General features: G+C 44.5%; 1 protein-coding gene across 1 annotated transcript in view; it reads left to right on the top strand.

Annotated features, from left to right (window-relative positions):
* The first annotated feature begins 358 nt into the window (after positions 1 to 358).
* LOC126416548 (out at first protein) overlaps positions 359 to 21,590 on the top strand; it is a 69,975-nt gene continuing 48,743 nt past the window's right edge. Inside the window, exons 1-3 of the mRNA XM_050084293.1 lie at positions 359 to 570; positions 1,643 to 1,756; positions 1,892 to 2,026. Of these exons, the coding sequence (XP_049940250.1) occupies positions 445 to 570; positions 1,643 to 1,756; positions 1,892 to 2,026 (375 nt within the window). The 5' untranslated portion in view covers positions 359 to 444. The remainder of the gene's footprint in view (positions 571 to 1,642; positions 1,757 to 1,891; positions 2,027 to 21,590) is intronic.

The raw sequence follows: 21,590 nt of genomic DNA, 5'->3' as shown, positions 1-21,590 counted from the left end.
AATAGCAATATAGCGTTATTAGCTACTGGTGAAACGATAAGTCACGTACATAAAAATGCCACAATACAAGATATGAAGGGAAAAGTATAGAGCATTGGGGAATAGCAAACAGGCATATGTACATCTTCCCCCCGTTGCTTTGTAGGGAACATTTCACGATAGTCAACAAGAACGTCCAAGGTGATAGACTGATAAACATATGGCACAAATGCCTTCCTCTTCAAAAATATAAGGCTTGCATTGTCACTCCTTTAAGCAAACACACCCACACACTTGTTTATTTACAAGTGACCAACTAGTTGTGGATCAAAGATATTAATGTACTTGCTATCAGAGAATTTATGCATCACACAACTTCATGTGTAGTATCTGTATTGTTATAGCACATCGAAAAGTGTTTGTGGAAGATGTCAAGAATGTGACCAACGAAGTGTTGTTAATGTTATGAGCTTGGTAGAAAGAATGATAACTAAGTTTGGTGCTAGTTGTGCCTATGGTCTAGGTGTGCTGTATCTTTTCAATATAATTGTCGTTGGGGATACCCAGTTGCTTATTAATGTAAAAAATCAGGTGAGTGTGTCTAAAAATATGCACCAAAATAGTAAAGTTAAAATATGTCGCTATGGAAAAAATGTCAGATGAAACGAGGTAGGTTTATGTGATGAAACAACTTGTTAGATTTATGTTAAGTTTTGTTTGTTATCGCTACCGGTCAGATTTTTCTCCTCGACATAAGCCTAAGTAAATGTCAAGATTGTTGTCTGCTCTGTGTGTGTAGATTGAGAATAGCCGTATTGAAAACGCATTCTAAATAACCCCCCCACCTTTTTTTTTTTTTTTTTTACATATATGTAAGATCTCGTAAACTTTTCGCCTTGCAAGAATTTGATCATGTGCAAATTTAAGTGAAATATTTTTGTATACAATAGTTACGAGCTGGCTTCCCAGAGTTTAATTGGGTAGACTGCCTCGTGCATGAAGAGTACATGTAGTCAGATCTGTTAATTAAAAGCGCACGTGGATGACACACTTAGGTATGTCCCATCTGTACAGTGTGCACAGAAAGATTTCTGGGATTCGTAAATGTCAGAAATTCCCCTGAAACGGATGAATTTTTATCTACGAATACTAATAATCTAAGTTTACTGTGTCAACTGAACTGCATTCGTATTCTGGCCTTCTGTGTGACTGTTACAGAAAATTGCCCAAAAATCTTACAATCCTTGTATAAGAGTTTTTTAAAAAAAATGTTTTCACTTATTTGTAATTATTAACTGTTGGACCTATAGCTTTATTTTGGGTTACTGGACTTTAACAAGTACATGTGTATTATTGTAGCTGCCAGACACAAAGTAAAGCATGGGTATCTGATGGATTAACGGAGGTGTTCGATACTCTCCATCTCACAAACTGTCACCTTTTGACCTAAACAGATCTCAGGCTATGCTACAGATCAATCTGTCTCTACAGTTAAGATTTCGTGTAAACATTTGTATCGTGCTTAAAACTGTGTTAGCAGGTGAGAACTACATTTTGTGAAGATTTGGATTGGTAGCAGCCTAGCACAAAATGTCCATTTAAGTTTCTCATTATCTTTAAGTTGTAAAAACGGTTTTAAAATTTCTAATTATTTCTTTTTTAGGGTGGCGACGTTTTGCAGGAAACAATTTCAGCAAATGTATCAGAAGACATAGTAATATTAGAATTCCAGCGCTCTGATGGAACACTTGTGACACAGCTTGTTGACTTCAGGAATGTGAGTCTGATGCTCTTCTTGTGAAAACTAAATGAAAATAATTATTAGTTGTCATCAATTTCATGCTTCTCAAAATTTTCATGTAATAGTGCCCAATAATAAAAACAAAATTGAGAGTACATGTTTGTTCAACAGGATGTACAAGTACTGAAGGCACTTGTATTGGGTGAAGAAGAACGTGGCCAAAGTCAGTATCAGGTTATGTGTTTTGTCAGACATTTTCACAAGGGAGACTTTATATCAGCAGATGCAATGGCTAAGCTTCGCCAGGTTTGTTGAAATTATTTTAAGCTGTTTTATTGTTATTGTAGAAATTTATCACTGGTATTTCTAACATTTCATGGGCTTCTCTTAAATACAGACTCACTGATTATTTTATTTATGACTTTTTTTAATGATGTCATGCTAAAGTATAATAGCTTCCGAGACTGTTCTATGGACTGAGAGAAGAGGCCACCACTTTCATTTAGACCAAGCTCATTCATCAATCTGCTAGTGTGAGCTGACTTACTCTCACGTCTCATCAGTGAGCAATTGGCAGGCTTTCATAGGGCAATGGTGGGGAAACGTGAGGGGGGTATTGAAACAAGGCAGCTGGGTGCAAGAAACAGTTGCCAACGAGTCTATTCTATGGTTTCTAATGTTAATTCTACAGAGGTATCACTGTACAGTGGCTGATTAATGCCTTTCATGGCAATTTTTTTTGACTGAAGCATTGATGAGAAATGACAATCAAATGAAACTTCAATTTCTTTTGAGTCTTTGTCTGTGGATCATTTCTTATAATGATATTCGACAGGTGATGTTTACATAAAGCTTACATATATGTAGCAAAAATACAGTGATAGATATATCAATTTATGTATGATTGCATTTGTAGTCTGACTGTTACATGTATTTGTTAGTTACAAAAATACAGTAAATACACACACATTTTATAGAATTTTCACAAAAAGTCATTAAAAGTACAGTATAAAAGGCACCAATGATAATGTAGTTCATTTTTCTGTAAGTCCTTGGTATTCACTCAGCACTGCCAAGAAAAACAGAAAAAGCAGAGGACATCAGCATTGGTGTTTTGACATGAAATATTATTTTGTACATCTAACATACCAGAAGTGATTGTATACACCATTTTACATTTGTTGCAGTTTTCCTTTGCAGTGTATTCTGACACACTATTTAATTTTTTATTTCAAGATGTTCCATAGCATTGTAAGGGCAAATGTTGCTCAGATGTCTTTATAATTTTCTTATTAAGAGAGACATTCTTTTCTATCATATTCATACATTGCGGTAAACTGTTGTACAGTATACGTCCAGCAGTTACAGGTTCTTCGTCTATTAATTTTAGCCTACTTCTTTCTATATGACGGTAATTTTTTCTTCTTGTGTTAGGTTCGTGATATTCTCCATTTAGCAACACAGTGCAGTTAGTTTTTAAGTAGATAATTGCATCATAATGCTCTCTTTTGTAATCTTAGTACCCTTCGTGTGTGCACGTTTGCAGCATTTCCCCAGCACAGGGTGTCACATGAGTGGTGCGAATGGATTAGTGCTTGGTACATTGTTTGTAGTGTGTGTCTTGTTTACTGACTTTGACATTTTTCTCATCAGGAATATATGCTTGAACGTATTTTGCTGCAAATGTCATGGAGCAAACAAACAACATGGGGCAGCTAAGTAAGAAACATGATTTTTCGTTCTTAAGATGACGCAGTCTTATCATGAACGTCATTTTTGGATGAAGATTAAATTGAAATCAACTTATATTTCACCACTATTTGATTCACACATGAAACTTGAAAACACTGGATATCAATGAATTCTAATAATTTTGCTTTACATTAAAGTATCAGCTTTGCACTAAAGTAACAATGTCTGATACCATTTTCTGAGCACTACTAGTTTGAAGACAGGTTTTGAAGTTGCAGTCTGGGTGTACTTATGTGGTAGATGTTGTTCTCTTCACTGGAAAGAAGTTGCTCCCACAAATGTGTGGTTACAAATATCGATTAAACGTAGCAGCAAATTTGTTGAAGTTATTGAAATTTATGTTGTTGTCGTAATGCTGCCTTTCATTTATTTAAAAGAGCTATTCTCCACTGTGCGATGAAGTCTGTCCCTTAAATCTAATGGTGAATGTGACATACTGTCACTCCCAGTTTTAACTTCCGGTATGCTAATGATGTCTGATCATCCTGTTTTACCATGAGTGCTCACTCAGTGAGTGCGAATGCTTGTGCTCACCTCCTGAACAGGCTATTGTGATATCATTTTTATTCCCCCCCCCCCCCCCCCCCCCCCCACACACACACACACACACACACACACACACACACCTCTCCTTTCTTAAAGCTTTCCATAGTTGATTATCCTCCAAAGCTGAATGTATGTAATGTGAGCTTGTAATTAACAGAATGCATTTGGTGTACGCTTTGAAATGGAAAAAGCTTCCTTGTGTCTTGCCATTGTATCATTCTTAGATTAAGAGCCTTGAAGAGGGTCAGGTCATTACCTACATATTTTACAAATAAGTGATACCAGCACTTGCCATGTGGTGCATTGGGAATGTAACGGGTTGTGTTAACAACTGATTGTAAGTACCGATTGAAGAAGCAGCAGACAGTTTTTCATAGGAATAAATTGAAATTCATTGTACCAAAACCCAATGTAAATACAAACGAGTGTATCATGTGTTAAAAAAATTAGCAACATATTCATCATAAATTACAGATAATTTTGTGGCCCATGATGTACAACCAAAACCAGTACTTGAACTGTTTGCTTAATGTAGGCAGTGTTTTTGTCACTACATCATGACTAACATGATGTACCATCAGACAAGCAAAGTAACATCTTTCAAACTAACCTGGCCCTAGGCCAGTGCTAAACATCGGTCTGTCACCACAATTTTCATTCTGAAAACCAGCTTCTTGCCATGTTGGCTTCACCAACTTTTACGAAACTATCACCTTCCAACTTAGGATAGACCTTTGGCTGCACTACAGATCAGTCTTATTTTATTTGCATCTACATCCATATTCTGCAACTTTTTATTTACTTCTACCTGTGTGCTGGATAAACCAGTGTGAAGAGTATGGCGAACGATGCATTCTATTGTATCAGTTATTTAAGTTTTTTCCCTGTCCCATCCATGTATGGAGCATGATAAGGAGGAGTGTTTAAATGTGTTCATCCTTGCTGTAATTAATCTAATGTTGTCTCATGATTCCTAGGGAGCAGTAAATAAGGGGATTGTAGAAGATTCCTGGAGTCATCATTTAAAAATGTGTCTTGAAAATTTGTAAGTAGGGTTTCTTGCAATAGTTTACATGTAACTTTGAGTCTGCCAGTTCAGTTCTTTCATCATCTGTGATTCTCTCCAATGGGTCAAACAAACCTGTGACCATTCATGTTGCCCTTCTGTGTATACATTCAATATCCCCCGTTAGACCTATTTGGTCTCATGAGCGATTTTTAAGCAATCTCTTTTGTAGACTGATGTCACTTCCCCAGTATTCTGCCAATAAACTGAAGTCTACCTCCTGCTTTACCCACGACTGAACCTATGTGATCATTCTATTTCATATCCCTACAGTGGTCTATCCCAGGTATTTGTATGAGTTGGCCAATTCCAACAATGACTCATTGATATTATAGTCATAGGATACTACTTTTTTGTTTTGTTTTGTGAACTGCAAAATTTTACATTTCTGAACTTTTAGAGCAATTTGGCAATCTCTGCACCACTTTGAAATCCTATAAGATCTGACTGGATATTTACATAGCTTCTCTCAGATAGTCATACATTTTAGATAACTGCATCATCTGCAAAAGGCTGGTTACTATTAATAGCACCTTCGAGGTCACTAATATACTAAATGAACAGTAAGAGCCCCAAGACACTTCCCTGCGACACAACTGAAGCTACTTCTACATCTGTCACTCTTCATCCAAAATAACTTTGTGTCCTTCCTCCAAAAGACACTTAATCCAATCACAAATTTCAGTTGATACCCTTTGTGATCATACTTTTGATTATAGGCATAGATATGGTGCCAAGTTAAATGCTTTTTAGAAGTCAAGAAATACTTCATCTACCTGACTGCCTGGATCCAAAGCTTTCAGTATGTCATATGAGAAAAGTGCAAGTTGGGTTTCACATGATACATGTTTTTGGAATCTATGCCGATCAGCATCAATGAGGTCATTCTGTTCAAGATACCTCGTTACGTTTGAACTAAGAGTATATTCCAAGGTCCTACAAAGAATTCATTTCAGATATACTGGACAGTAGTTTTGTGGATCACTTCTACTCTTTTTGTACACGGTTGTGACCTATGTTTTATTCCAACTACTTGGCACAGTTTTGGCTCCAGGAATCTAAGACGGACTTTAGTTAAATGAGGAGCTAACTCGACTTCAAATTCAGTATAGAATCTGATAGGGATTCTTCCTGCCCCTGGAGCGTTGTTCTGTTTCAATAATGTCAGCTGTTTCTCGCAGCCACTGTCACTAATAACTCGTTTCACTCATCTTTTTAATGCTACAGGGGATAAACTGGGACAGCTCTCCTGGAGTTTCCTTCGCAAGGAAACATTCAAAAATGGAATTAAGCATTTCATCTTTTGCTTTGCTACCCTCATTTGCTGGTCCTGTTTCATCTGCAAGTGGTTGGACAAGAACTTTGATGCCACTAACAGCCTTTACATATGACCAGAGTTTCTTTGGATTTTGTGAAAGATCATTTGACACTATTCTGCTGTGGAAGTCATTGAAGGCTCTCAAGACTATTAAATAAGTTTCATTCAGCGTCTCTCTATCTATAGTCCACTGTTTTGTTTTACACCTATTATGCAATAGTCTCTGTTTCTTTAAAAGCTGCGTTATAGTGACTGCAGACCACAATTAATTGTTCTGCTAATCTGATCCAGACAAAGAAGTCACTGTTCAAAGCTGCAGGCCCCCCTACAGGTTCAGGGGTTAGAATAGGTAGAGGTATTCCCACCCGTTGTAAGAGGTGACTAAAAGGAGTCTCTCACGTTTTGGCCTTTATTGATGGTCCCTGTCACGTTTGTCCTCCATTTTTCAAAAGTTTGCCGAAGAGCTAGCATATTGAGGAAAGGCGCCTTACGTGGTGCATCGTGTCCATCGTGCGCTGAGACCTATCACATTCTTCGTCTACGTAGATTTGAACTTCCACTCATTCTCCAGCGGTTGGGTGAGGTCACACTCCTGGGTGCCTTTTCCTCCCTCCACTGTGCAGTATTGTTTCCTGCACTGATGATGATAATGTAACTGTTTGCTTGGTTGCACCTGATATCCAGCACGGTAGCCAGTCCATTGTGGTAGGGCCGCCATGCACCCTGTTGGCTGTAGTCCCCTGACCACATAGGGATCACTCTGCTGATGATGCCTGCGCCGTTAAATCCCCATGTATGCCAAGGAGTAGCTGCACATCACCCTGGGGTATTCGGACTCCTGGCAATGGCCTTTGCTGCGGCTGGGTGGCGCATGTGGGGAGGGCCTCTGGTCGGAGTAGGTGGCATCAGGGCGGATGACGCGCGATGAAGCGTACCACATCATCACTTGCTGGTGATCACACACCAGCAGTCTCTAAGCGTTCCAAGTCTCAGTATAACGCAAGGAAGGATGACCCTAAATCATTCCCCTCCCTAGCCACACCATGGGAGGATCGCCAGGCTAAGGATGGCAGTGAAGCTTATTCGCCCCGGTACCTTGTATGTGTGAGAGTTGATAGGGAATATTTCATGACAATGAAGCCTCAATTTTTTGTTGAGCATTTAGAGGAAAAGTTTGGGGAGGTGGAGGGCTTGTCCAAAATGAGATCTGGGTCAGTCTTGATAAAAACAGCATCCTCTGCCCACTCACAGGCTTTACTCGCTTGTAACAAGTTGGGGTATGTTTGTTACAATCATGCTACATAAGAGCTTAAATATGGTCCAGGTATTATATTCCACGGGGGCCTTCTTTTGCAGTCTGACAACAAGCTGCGCGTGAGGTGTCCATTTTATGCGGCGTGTCCATTGGGGTCCGAGGGATAGTCAGGTGGCCACCGGTGCCTTCATCTAGGCCTTCGAGGGTGACACCTTACCCGAGAAGGTCTAGGTGATAGTCTACCATTGTGATGTAGAGCTCTATATCCCTCCCCCGATGCAGTGCTTTTAGTGTTGAAAGTTTGGCTGTATGTCTTCCCGTTGTTCTTCCAGCGTCGTATGTTGAGATTATGGATGTCCATTACATCCCAATACTCCGTGTGCCCCACCTCCAACCCGTGTCAACTGCAGAGAGCATCATTCACCTTGCTTGGCAGATGGCAGGAATTTACAGAAAGACAGGAAAATCGTGGAAGACAAGACCCTGGATCGACTGACCTACACTGAGGCGAAGAGAAAATATGAGTGCCTACTTCCTGTGGCTATGACTTCCTCGTCCCCGCCGCTACGAGAACAGTTGTATCCCCATCAGTTCTGTGAATTCTAGTCGGCTGTCAGATCCAGAAGGCTACACCTGCTCCAGCGATTGGGGGGGGGACACCAGTCACCACTTCAGAGCCAGAGAAGCGTACGTCTTCTTCGGCTCCTCTCGCGAGGAAGGGATCCCTTGGGGTCACTCCCTTCCCAGGTTTTTGCTAGTGGGAAAGATGATGCCCGTCAGTGGCTGAAGTGCCCAAAAGCAGCTGGTCGTAGGGCTTCACGATCCTCCTCAGTCCCGGAGACTGAATCAGTGAAGCCCTCCCAGCCAGAGAAACCCAAGGAGGAGTGAGAAGGGATATTACAGGAACCATAGCAACTATAATCAAGTGTCAGGTGGAGTTTGCGTCTGTGTCCTAAACTTGGTCTGTAGGGCAACTGTGCCCCTTCAAACCCCCTCTTGAAGCTGTGGCTGTCAGAATAAGGACGACACAGGAAATAACTGTGCATATCATCCTCCAGGTGGTGCAGTACCTCTGAATGTATTAGCTGCACTGGTTGATCAACTCCCTAACCCTTCCCTACTTTTGGGAGATTTTAACGCCCATATCCCCTTGTGGGGTGGTACCGTGCTTACTGGCCGAGGCAGAGATGTCGAAACTTCACTGTCTCAGTTCGACCTCTGCCTCTTAAATCCTGGGGCTGCCACACATTTCATTGTGGCTCATGGTAGTTACTCAGCCATTGATTTATTCACTTGCAGCCCAGGACTTCTCCCATCTATCCACTGGAGAGCACTTGCCAACCAATGTGGTACTGACCACTTCCCCATCTTCCTGTCGCTGCCGCGGCATCAGACCCACAGACGCTTGCCCAGATGGGCTTTAAACAAGGCAGACTGGGAAACTTTCACCTCTGTGGTCACCATTGACTCTCCCCTACATGGTAACATTGATGTGATTGTTGAGCAGGTGACTACAACAATTGTTAATGTGACAGAAAATGCGATTCCTCCTTATTTAGCGTGCCGCTGGGAAAGGTGATCTCTTGGTGGTCGCCGAAAGTCGCTGAGGCAATTAAGAAGCGTCGGCGAGCTCTAGAGCGACATAAGCGACTCCCTTCCCTGGACCACCTCATAGCCTCTAAGCGGCTCTGTGACTGCATTTGCCAGCTTATCAAAAGACGGAAGCAGGAGTGTTGTGAGAGATACGTCTGGACCATTGGATGCCATACGTCACCTTCCGAAGTCTGGACGAAGGTAAGACGTCTTTTTGGATACCAGACGCCAACAGGTGTCCCTGGCATTAACATCAATTGCATGTTGTCTACCCATGCAAACGTGATTGCTGAGCTCTGTGCTTGAGCCTCTGCATCGGAAAACTAACCCTCGGCGTTTCGCACCCTCAAATGGCGGATGATAGGGAAAGTTCTCTTGTTCGCTACACGCCACAGTGAATCCTATAATGCCCCATTTACAGAATGGTAGCTCCTCAGTGCCCCTGCACATTGCCCTGACATAGCTCCTGGACCAGATTGGATCCATGGTCAGATGATTAAACATCTCTCGTGTGACTACAAACGACATATACTTGTCATCTTCGACTGGGTCTGGTGCAATGGCATCTTTCCATCGCAATGGCAGGAGAGCACCATCATTCCAGTGCTTAAACCCAGTCAACACGTGCTTGATGTGGATAGCTATTGGCTAATCTGCCTCACCTATGTTCTTTGTAAGCTGCTGGAATGTATGGTGTGTTGGCAGCTGGGTTTGGTCCTGGAAACACATGGCCTACTGTCTCCGTGTCAGGGCGGCTTTTGCCAATGTCACTCTACCACTGATAATCTTGTCCCTTGAACCTGCCATGCGAACTGCCTTTTCCAGACGCCAAACCCTGGTTGCCGTCTTTTTTGATTTACAAAAAGCATATGACACTACCTGGCGACATTATAGCCTTGCCACATTATATGAGTGGGGTCTCTGAGGCCCACTCCCGATTTTTATCCAAAATTTCCTGTCGCTCCGTACTTTCTGTATTGAAGTTGATGCCTCCCATAGTTCGCCCCATATCCAGGAGAATGAGGTCCCGCAGGGCTCCATATTGAGTGTATCTCTAGCTTTAGTGGCCATTAATGGTCTAGCAGCAGCTGTAAGGCGGTCTGTCTCACCGTCTCTGTATACAGATGACTTCTGCATTTTGTACTACTCCACCAGTACTGGTGTTGCTGACTGGTGCCTCCAGGGAGCCATCCACAAGGTGCAGTCATGGGCTGTAGCCCACAATTTCCAGTTTTCGGCTGCAAAGTCATGTGTTATGCACTTGTGTCAGTGTCGTACCATTCATCCAGAACCAGAACTTTACCTTAATGATGATCGACTCACTGTAGTGGAGACGTATCGATTCTTAGGACTAGTTTTTGATGCCCGATTGACTTGGCTTCCTCACCTCCGTGAGCTTAAGCGGAAGTGCTGTCTGCTCCTCAATGCCCTCCGCTGCCCAAGCAACACCAACTGGGGTGCAGATCGCTCTACACTGCTGCAGCTCTACAGAGCCATTGTTCAATTCCACCTTGACTATGGGAGTCTGGTTAATGGTTCGGCGGTACCCTCGGCATTGCGTTTACTCGACCCAGTGCTCCCCCTGCGGGTCCGGGGGTAAAAATAGGCCCGAGGTATTCCTGCCTGTCGTAAGAGGTGACTAAAAGGAGTCCCTCCACTTCAAGGAGGTAGTTCGCACGTGCGTCCGGAGACGGACGGTACGACGACTAACATTTGTGGTCATCTTTTTTTTGTTTATTCTGATTTCTTCCTTCCTTTGTTTGTTTCCTTTCTTGGTCCTTCTCTCTCTCTCACTGTCTTCCTAACTTTTTCCCCTTGCCTATTTCCCCTTGCCTATTTCCCCTTGCCTATTTCCCCTTGCCTATTTCCCCTTGCCTATTTCCCCTTGCCTATTTCCCCTTGCCTATTTCCCCTTGCCTATTTCCCCTTGCCTTCTTCCGCACCCTATGGTCTCTGCCTCGGCGTTTGACAGTCTGTCCTTTCTCTCCCTCTCTCCCTTTTTTTCCTATTCTTCTTTCCTCCCTGTGCTTGCCTGCAGGCCGACCCATGTGTTCGCACGCGTTGCCGGTGACGGGGTAAAGCATAATTCCCTGCCCTGGTTAGACAAGTAGGGCCTGTGCGTACCCCCGGTAAAGGCCAGGCGCGGGGAGGGAGGTGTGACCTGAGGTGTCAACATTCACCTAAGGCAGGAGTGCCCTCTGAGAGGGTCCCCACAAGGAAGGAGCGTGCCATCGGAGACGCTGGCAATTGTGGGGGATTCATCCGCAATGGATTTCTCTTCTTCTTCGCTCTCGACCTCTGCCCGAAAACGGAAACTTGACCAGCCACCAGTGACAAAAGTACTACCGCCTACCCCAAAGTTCCTCGTAGTTTCTAGATCTGAGGATGGAAAGGATTTTTCATGTCAACCCTTTCATTATTCAGAAGCGCGTAGATGCCATAGCAGGACCTGTCAGGTCTTGTACCAGGACGCGTAACGGTACCTTGTTGTTGGAAACTGAGAGCGCCTTTCAGGCACAAAAACTCCTTCGGGCCACACTCCTGTACACGTTCCATGTGCGGGTGGAGGCTCACCGCACTTTGAATTCGTCGCATGGTGTGGTATCTACTACATCTCTCTACAGATTGACTGATGAGGAGATTCAGTCTTTCCTCGCTGAGCAGGGCGTTACAGCTGTCCATAGGGCCGTGAAAAAGTTTGACAATGACCTTCTACCTACCCAGACAACTTTTATTGACCTTTGATAGTGTTCAGCTGCTGTCGCGCATCAAAGCGGGCTGTGAGGTTATTTCTGTTTGCCCCTATGTCCTGACACCTACGCGTTGCTACCAGTGTCAGCATTTTAACCACACCCGCCAGTCTTGTTGTAATGTGGCTAAATGCGTCACTTGTGGCAGGGTCGCCCACGAGGGTGACTGTCCACCTCCATCTCCTCGTTGCGTGAACTGTCAGGGTGACCATGTAGCGTCCTCTCGCGACTGTCCCATCTACAAGGATGAACGCTGTATACAGGAAATTCGAGTCAAAGAGAAAGTGTCCACCTCGGCTGCTTGCAAGCTTTTTGCTAGTAGGAAGCCCACGCTGCTCCCAGCAGGGAAATACAGTACCGTCCTCCCCTCTCCTCGGCCTACCAGGGAGGTATCGACGCAGACTCACAGCCATCGGCCAGTACTTTGACTAAACAACCTTCCAAGAAGGCTCATAGGAAGAAAAGTTCTCCTTCTGCACCGCGGCGCGTTTCTTCTCCTGCGCCACCCAGCGGTTGCCGCCCCAGGCCGTCATCCATTTCGCCTGGTCGCACTGCTGGTGGCCAAACGTCTGGCCGTTCACCTTCAGAGGAAGCTCCCCCTCCCGACCATCTTAACATGGTGGCCGACGAACCTATTGAAAAAATGGACGATGACTCTCTGCCTATTGATAGCGGCAGCAGTGCTCGCTCAAAGCCAGGCCCTCAGCGGCCTTTGAGGTGACCCCTTCTCGCTTCTTCTTTTGCTTCTCACAATGGCACTTCTTGATTGGAATATTCGTGGCATTCACTCCAACCGAGTGGACTTAGAGTTGCTGCTACACTTGCATTGTCCACTCGTAGTAGCTCTCCATGAAACAAAGCTACGCCAATGCGATCGTATTGACTTGGCACACTATATCTCTGTGCGTTTTGGCCTACCCCCTGTGGCAGGTATTCTGGCTCATGGAGGGGTTATGTTGCTGGTTCAGGATGATATCTACTACGATCCCATCACGTTGCACACCGACCTGCGGAAAGTTGCCATCCAAATTACTCTCCCCACTTTCATATTTTCCATTTGTACTGTTTACACTCTGTCGTCGTCTGCAGTTACTAGGGCAGACATGATGCAAATTATTGCTCAGCTACCTGCACCATTTTTGTCGACTGGAGACTTCAATGCCAACCATCCCCTTTGGGGCTCTGCAGCATCCTGCCAGAGAAGCTCCCTGTTTGCAGACCTTTTCAACCACCTCAATCTTGTCTGCCTCAATACTGGCACCCCTACTTTTATTTCGGAGACAACTCCCACCTATTCCCATTTAGACCTCTATATATGTACTACCCAACTTGCACGTCAGTTTGAGCGGTACGCTCTTTCTGATACATATTTGAGCGACCACTTCCCTTGTGTTATCCATCTCCTGCATCATACCCCATCTCCCTGCTCAACTTGTTGGAACATCTCCAAAGGAAACTGGGGGCTCTTCCCTTCCAGGGCGACATTTCAGGATCAAAACTTCGCAAGCTGCGATAGTCAGGTCACACACCTCACAGAAGTCATTCTCACTGCTGCTGAATATTCCATCCCTCATACTACTTCTTCTCCACGTCGCGTACCGGTCCCCTGGTGGACCGCAACATGTAGAGATGGTATATATGCTCGTCGACGTGCTTTACGCACCTTTAAACGCCACCCTATAATGGCAAATTGTATTAATTATAAACAATTACATGCACAGTGTTGTTGTGTTATTAAAGAAAGCCAGCTGGGCTGCTTTCACAAGCTCCTTCAACAGTTTTACTCCTTCTTCTGTTGTCATGGGGTAGCCTGCGCCAGCCATCTGGCACTAAGGTCCACTCGCCAGTTTCTGGCTTGACTGTCGCAAATGACGTCCTTGTGGCCCCTGAGGATACCTCCAATGCCTTCGGCTGATTTTTCGCAGAGGTTTTGAGCTCCACTCATTACCACCCTGCCTTCCTCCCCCGAAAACAGGCAGAGGAGGCAAGGCCACCTAACTTCCACTCCTCGAATCATGAAAGTTATAATGCCTCATTCACCATGCGGGAACTCGAAAGTGCACTTGCCCGGTCACGGTCCTCCGCTCTGGGGCCTGATTCTATTCATATTCAGATGCTGAAGAACCTTTCTCCTGCAGGTAAAGGTTTTCTTCTTCGTACTTATAATCACATCTGGATTGAGGGTCATGTTCCCACATGCTGGCACTAATCTATTGTTGTGCCGATTCCTAAGCCGGGGAAGGACAAGCACTTGCCTTCCAGTTATCGACCCATTTCCCTTACCAGCTGTGTCTGTGAGGTGATGGAACGAATGGTTAACTCTGGTTTGGCTGCTCGAATCTCGACACCTACTTACCAATGTACAATGTGGATTTCATAGGCGCCGCTCTGCTGTTGACCATATGGTTACCTTGTTGACCTTCATTATGAGTAACTTCTTGCGGTAGTGCCAGACAGTGGCTGTGTTCTTTGATTTGGAGAAGGCTTGAGACACCTGTTGGAGGGTGGGCATTCTCTGCACCATGCATACATGGGGCCTTCGCGGTCGCCTCCCTCTTTTATTCGTATATTTTTAATGGATCGAAAGTTCAGGGTACATGTGGGTTCTGTCCTGTCCGACGCCTTTCGCCAGGAGAATGGGGTGCCACAGGGCTCAGTTTTGAGCGCCGCTCTCTTCGCCATAGTGATCAATCCAATAATGGATTGCCTCCCAACTGATGTATCAGGCTCCCTTTTTGTGGACGATTTTACCATCTACTGCAGCGTACTTGTTTCCTGGAGCGCTGTCTTCAGCATTGTTTTGACCGTCTTTACTCCTGGAGTGTCGCCAATGGCTTCAGCTTTTCTGCCGAGAAGACGGTCTGTATTATCTTCTGGCGCTACAAAGAGTTTCTCCCACGGTCCTAACTTCTCGGTCCCGTTGCTCTCCCATTCATGGAGACAACAAAATTTTCAGTTCTTACATTTGACAGGAAGCTTAGCTGGTCTCCACATGTGTGATATTTGGCTGCCTGTTGTACCCGTTCCCTAAATGTCCTCCGTGTTCTCAGCGGTACGTCGTGGGAAGCGGATCAAACCGTTTTACTTTGCCTATATCGGTCGATTGTCCGTTCCAAGCTGGATTATGGGAGCTTTGTATACTCCTCTGCACGCCCGTCCATCTTTCGCCACCTCGACTCTAGACAACATTGGGGCTTACATCTTGCGATCGGAGCATTCTGTACTAGTCCCGTCGAGAGTCTTCATGCTGAAGCCGGTGAATTGCAACTAACCTACTGACACGATATACTGCTTCGTCGGTATGCCTGTCGGCTATTATCAATGCCCGACCACCCTTCTTATTGTTCCTTTTTTGACAACTCTCTCGACCGTCAATACGAGTTGTATGAATCTGCCCTGCTACCTCCTGGAGTTCGCTTTCGTCGCCTCCTTCAGCAACTTGATTTTCCTCTCCCTGCAACCTTTAGAGTGGGCGAGAGCCAAACGCCACCTTGGCTCCAGGCTCAGGTTCGCATTCACCTTGACCTCAGCTCGCTCCCAAAGGAGGTTACCCCAGCTTCGGTATATCGATCACGGTTTGTCGAACTTCGTTCGAAGTTCAGTAATACAATCTTCATTTATACAGATGGCTATAAGACCAATGACGGTGTCGGGTGTCCTTTTATTGTCAGGGCACACAGTTTCAAATACCAGCTCCATGGCCATTGTTCGGTCTTCACAGCTGAATTATTTGCCCTCTATCAGGCTGTTCTTTACATCTGCCGCCACCAACTTTCTGCTTATGTCATCTGCTCTGATTCCCTGAGCGCCACCCAGAGCCTCAGTGATCCTTATCCGGTTCACCCTTTCGCGCACCGGATCCAACGCTCTCTTCAGCAGCTGGCGGACGACGGTTCTCCGGTTACCTTTATGTGGGTTCCTGGCCATGTCGGTATCTGTGGGAACGAAGCTGCAGATGCCGCGGCCAAGGCTGCGGTCCTCCAGCCTCAGACAGCTTCTTGTTGTGTGCCTTCATCTGATTTTAGCAGGGTCATTTGTCTGCGCATTTTATCACTGTGGCATGCCGATTGGTCTACACTTACTGAAAACAAGCTTCGGGCCTTCAAACCTCTCCCCACGGCTTGGACGACCTCTTCACGCCCTTCTTGGTGGGAGGAGGTCGTTTTGGCCCAGCTACGGATTGGACACTGCCAGTTCAGCCACCGCCATCTGCTGATGGCTGTGCGGGCGCCGTTCTGCCCATGTGGGCACTTGCAGACAGTATGCCACATTTTAACGTCCTGTCCGAATTTTAATACACTGTGCATTGATCTTGGCCTGCCATGTACTCTGGATGATATTGTAGCGGATGACCCAGGAGCAGCTGCTCGTGTTCTTCGTTTTATCCACTTAACAAACCTGTCTAAGGACATTTGCTTATGCTGTTTTCTTTCACTCCCTTGCGTGTTAATGTGCCTTTTATAGTGTTGTCCATTTTAGTTGCTGTTTTAACATTGTGCCTCGCAGTGCATTCATAATTTAGTCTGGGCGCTAATGACCACTGTAGTTGTGCACCCTAAAACCACAAAAAAAAACCAACCCTCGACCCAGTGCACCACTGTGGCTTTCGTTTAGCGACAGGAGCTTTTGGGATGAGTCCAGTGACCAGTGTCCTGGTGGAGGCCGGAGTCCCTCCATCGCAGGTTAGGTGTGCGCAATTGCTCTCCAGTTACATTGCACATGTTCGTAGTTCTCCTGCGCATCCGAATTACCATCTCCTTTTCCCACCTATGGTGGTTCATCTCCTACATCAGCAGCTCAGTTCGGGGCTTAGCAATTGCAGTTCGTGTGTGATCCCTTCTCTCCGAACTGGAGTCCTTGCCTTTACCACCTTTACTTGAGGTTCATTCACGAACACCTCCATGGGGTACACCTAAGCCGCAGCTTCACCTGGACCTTTCATATGGCACTAAGGACTCAGTTAACGCAGCGACTCTGCTTTCGCTTCCTCTCGATTCTCAACGCGTACTGGGGCCATGAAGTGATTTACACCGATGCCTCGATGTCTGATGGTCACGTTGGTTTTGCCTGTGTTCATGGGGGACATATAGAAGAGCACTCCTTGCCAGATGGCTGCAGTGTTTTCATTGCATAGCTGGCGGCCATATCTCATGCTCTTGAGCACATCTGCTCACGCCCAGGCGAGTCCTTTCTCCTGTGTACTGACTCCTTGAGCAGCCTACCAGCTGTCAACCAGTGCTACCCTCATCATCCTTTGGTCTGTGTCCTGGAACGGTCCAGTCATTCAGTGGTGGTTGTCTGGACCCCAGGTCACGTCTGAATCCCAGGTAATGAACTTGCCGACAGGCTGGCCAAACAGGCTACGCAGAAACTGCTTATGGAGATCGGCTTCTATGAAACTGACCTGCGTTCAGTATTAAGCCACAAGGTTTTGCAGCTTTGGGATACAGAATGGCATAACTTCAGTATGCACAACAAGCTGTGTGTCATTAAGGAAACTACAAATGTGTGGAAGACCTCCGTGTGTGCCTCTCGCATGGTCTCTGTGGTTCTCTGTCGGCTCCACATTGGCCATACGTGGCTGACGCATGGTAACCTCCTCCGTTTCGAGGACCCAACTGGGTGTCACTGTGGCTCACAAATGATAATCGTCCATCTCTTGCTGGACTGCCCACTTTTAGCCGCTCTGCGGCAGACTTAACTTTCCCGGCACCCTGCTTTCGGTGTTGGGCGACAAAGCCTCAACAGCAGCTTTAGTTTTACGTTTTATTTGTGAGGGTGAGTTTTATCATTTGCTCTAAGTTTTAGCATGTGTACTTTGTCCCTGTGTGTCCTCCACCCCTATTGCTTTCAGGGAGGGCTTTTAATGTGTTGCAGAGTGGCTGGCTTTTCCTTTTTATCCTCATGGTTAGCCAGCCATGGCAACCTGCTTTCTTGTTTTAACCTCTTGTACCTGTTTCTTATGTATTTGTGGTTTTCTTGTCCCCTTTTGTCCATTTAATTGTTTGTTGCCCTTCAGTCGTTGTTGTGGTTTTTCGTTTCATCCTATTTTATGTTGTCTCATTGTCATATTCTCACCCTTGTGGCATTGTTTCCTTTGGAACAAGGGACTGATGACCTTGTAGTTTGGTCCCTTCCCCCCTCTTTTAAACAAACCAACTAAACAACTAAAGCTGCAGGAAGGTAGACTACCCTGTAAAAGCAAAAGGCTCACTGTGGTTAAAACGTACACTGTTTACTGTATAGGAGTTTCCACTGAGTAGAGTCCATTACCTATGAAGGTGTAGAAAAAATTCGCTATTAAGACACAGTGCGAGATAGTCAGCCAAGACTGTCACAAAATGATCATGATCTGTGGTGGACAGTGCCCTGCCTGGCTATAAACGAAGGTTTTCAAACAGTTCAGCATCCAACACTGCAGATTGTTAATTTTGCTGAGTCCAGATGGCATGCCATTGTTGTAATGCCTAAAATTTGTATCTGAAGTAGAGTTCATTCAAAGGATTCTCCAGCTAAACACTAATCCTGCAATGTACCCTTAATGCTGCCACCTGCACCTTGAGGTATGGTTTGGCCACCCCTCACATATAAATCTAGGAGTATTCTGCAATGTCTCTACACTTTGCGAGTAGATGGGTACAACCCTCATCAGAGGGGGACAGTTTTTCAACATTGCCTCCCGTCTGGATACTTGAGAGCTGTTTATGCTGATTCACTGCCACATTTCTGTCTAAAACTTACTATATTTACTATTATGGAAGGGATAGATAGCTACCCATTGTAAAGATGACTTGTTCAGTTGCAGGCAGGCACAATGGAAAGACTGTTGCACATTAAGCTTTTGGTGAAAGCCTTCATCAGAAAAGAAAGCACACTTGCATTCATACAAGCAAGAACACCTCACACACACACACATGACCACTATCTCTAGCTGCTCAGGCCAGACTCAGACTGTAATGAAATGTGTCAAATGAGAACAACAATCTGTAGTGGAGCAGAGAAGCGAGAGGGATAGCAGGGTATTGGTGGGAGAAGGGGAGACAGTGCTGCCTGGCGGAGCATGTGGGGACTAGAGGTGGCAGATGAGGCTACATGGTGCAGTGTTGTGAGGCTCTGGGGAGGGAGTAAAGGACAAAAAGGTAGTGGAAAGGAGAGGAGTAGCATTGAAATCAATCATGTTGTGTTCAGCTACATGTTGTGCAACGGGGTGGTCCAGTCCTGTCACAGGCTTATCCTACCCCATCAGAGGCTGGGCCACCTGTGAAAGCAACCTGGTGGAGTACTAGCCCTGATGCAGTCATTGCTTAGCTTTTTATATTAGTATGACTACCAACCAGCTATCCACCAGGACGAGTGTCTACTGCCAAACTGTGGCGAAGAGCAAAGTAGATCATGCTGTGGCACAACTTGCAGGTGAACGTAACATGATCGATTTCAACAGCTGCTTAACAACCCAACCCAGGTCAGCTGGATCCTCTTCTTCGCCACCAGCTTTTCTGAACTGCGAAATTGGGAGTTACAATAACAATACGTTCACCGCTCCCGAAATCATCCCAGCCTCAATTTATGGTAACCAACAGTCCCCACAACCTCCTGTCAACAGCCCACTGTCCCATCACCTCCTCCAAACTCATATCCCTCACCCCCAATGTGCACTGCTCTCTTCCCTTTCCCAGCTCCTCTCTCTTCTGTTCTTCTTTTTCCACTTCTCTCCCTCCCCCAAAGCCTTCTTACATGGCACCAGGTAGCCTTGTCTGCCACCTCTAGCCTTTGAAAGCTCTGCCCAACATCATTGTTTCCTCTTCCTACACCCTTGCCCTGCTGTCCCTCACCCTTCCCTGCCCCACTACAGTTGTTGCTCCCATTTGATGCATTTCAGTTTATCTGGCCTGAGCAACCAGAGATAGCAGTCGTGTGTGTGAGGTGTGCTTGCTTGTGTGAAAGCATGCGTGTTTTTCTTTTCTAATGAAGGCTTCTGCTAAAAGCTAAATGTGTAACTGTCTTTTCATGGTGTCTGTCTCCAACTCAAGTCATCTTTATGGTGAGTAACGATCTCTCCTTCCCGTAATTGTTGATATTACAACCTGCACTTCCCATTGTTTGACTTATTATATTTAGCAAGGAGAGAAATCTAATGATAGTAATATAACCTGAATTTTCGTATGTGAGTTTGTTTCTGAATAGGTATGTGAGTAGAGTCATCTGCATCACTTTTGTCATTAGCAGAAAGTAATTTAGAGTATCTGCTTTTCAACAGATTAAATACAAACTTTAATTTGATGTTAGTATAAGAAATGTATTGTATTAACGAGATGACACATTTTTAGCCTTGTTTCACAAACTTTATTATTGCTGTACAACCTATATGTTCTGGGTTACAAGTGAATTTCCTAGTACATAATTGAGCTTATAACCTGAAACTTATGTCATACTGTAATAATAAAGTTTGTGAAACAATGCTAAAAAGTGTTTTGTTTAGTTAATACAGTGTACAGTATTTCATCAAGAAGCCACAGTAGAATCAATTAAAATAAGAAATGTAATTGTATACTTTCTCTGAACTTTCTGTGAGGATAATTGAAAACTAAATACCTAATTCACTTTATTTCATAGTCACTTAAGAACCATATTTTGTGAAGAGCTGTGTTAGGCATTGAACAACACCGCAGGGAATTTTTATTGTCTAAAATCATAATCTTCAGTTTGATACTATCAACATAAATAAAGAAAATGCAATCAGGACTTACCTGAACAATTTATCCTCAACCCAACACTCTGGTACATGCCATAAAGTGGCTTTTTGAGTGTAGATGTTGTAGAACCCTCAGTGTCAGCTAGGATTGACTTTGGGTGTGATGAGAGCTTACTGGTGTGCTGAGTGAAAAAAAAAAGAGATTTTCAAGCTATGGTAATGCATTGAGCAATGGGCATTTTCGTACCTTGTCATGTCATGGTGACAATATGGTAATGAGATTTCATATATGTTCCAACACACACACACACACACACACACACACACACACACACACACACACAAAATCCAAAAAGAAGTAAATAATAAATTATTCTTAACATTCCCACACTGCTGAAGTAAGAAATAATTTTTTTAGTCTTTAAGTCTAGGCAAAGGAGAGTACCAATGATGTAAGTTTGAGCACATATGATAACTAATCCTGTAAGAATTCTTGGAGATAATTTGTAATTAATGCAAAAAATTTAAAGGCATTTCACAGACACTTAGTGGTAGAATAAGATAGGGAAATATGAACTATTTGCAGTAAACAGTAGGTGTATATGAAGTTTGATAGCAGCCAGTAATGGATCAACGTCTCTTACCGAAATGCTTGCTAGTCTTGAACAGCAGTAATTACACCACAATTTATGTTAACTCTGGGCAAATCAGTGATCACAAGAGTGAAAAAATTTAGGTACCAAATGTCCAAAGGCTTTTAAAATCTGCACACGCATTGATGAACACACACAGTAGGGACGTTTCAGTCAGAAAAGTCATATTTATTGACCAATAATGAAACAAAAGTATGTCTCACTAGGTCGGAGGTTGTGTGCTGGACTGTGTATCCAAAGGCCCA

The sequence above is a fragment of the Schistocerca serialis genome, chromosome 8, assembly GCF_023864345.2.
Source record: "Schistocerca serialis cubense isolate TAMUIC-IGC-003099 chromosome 8, iqSchSeri2.2, whole genome shotgun sequence".
Classification (NCBI taxonomy): Eukaryota; Metazoa; Arthropoda; class Insecta; order Orthoptera; family Acrididae; genus Schistocerca; species Schistocerca serialis.
This window is presented reverse-complemented; position numbering and strand designations above follow the sequence as displayed.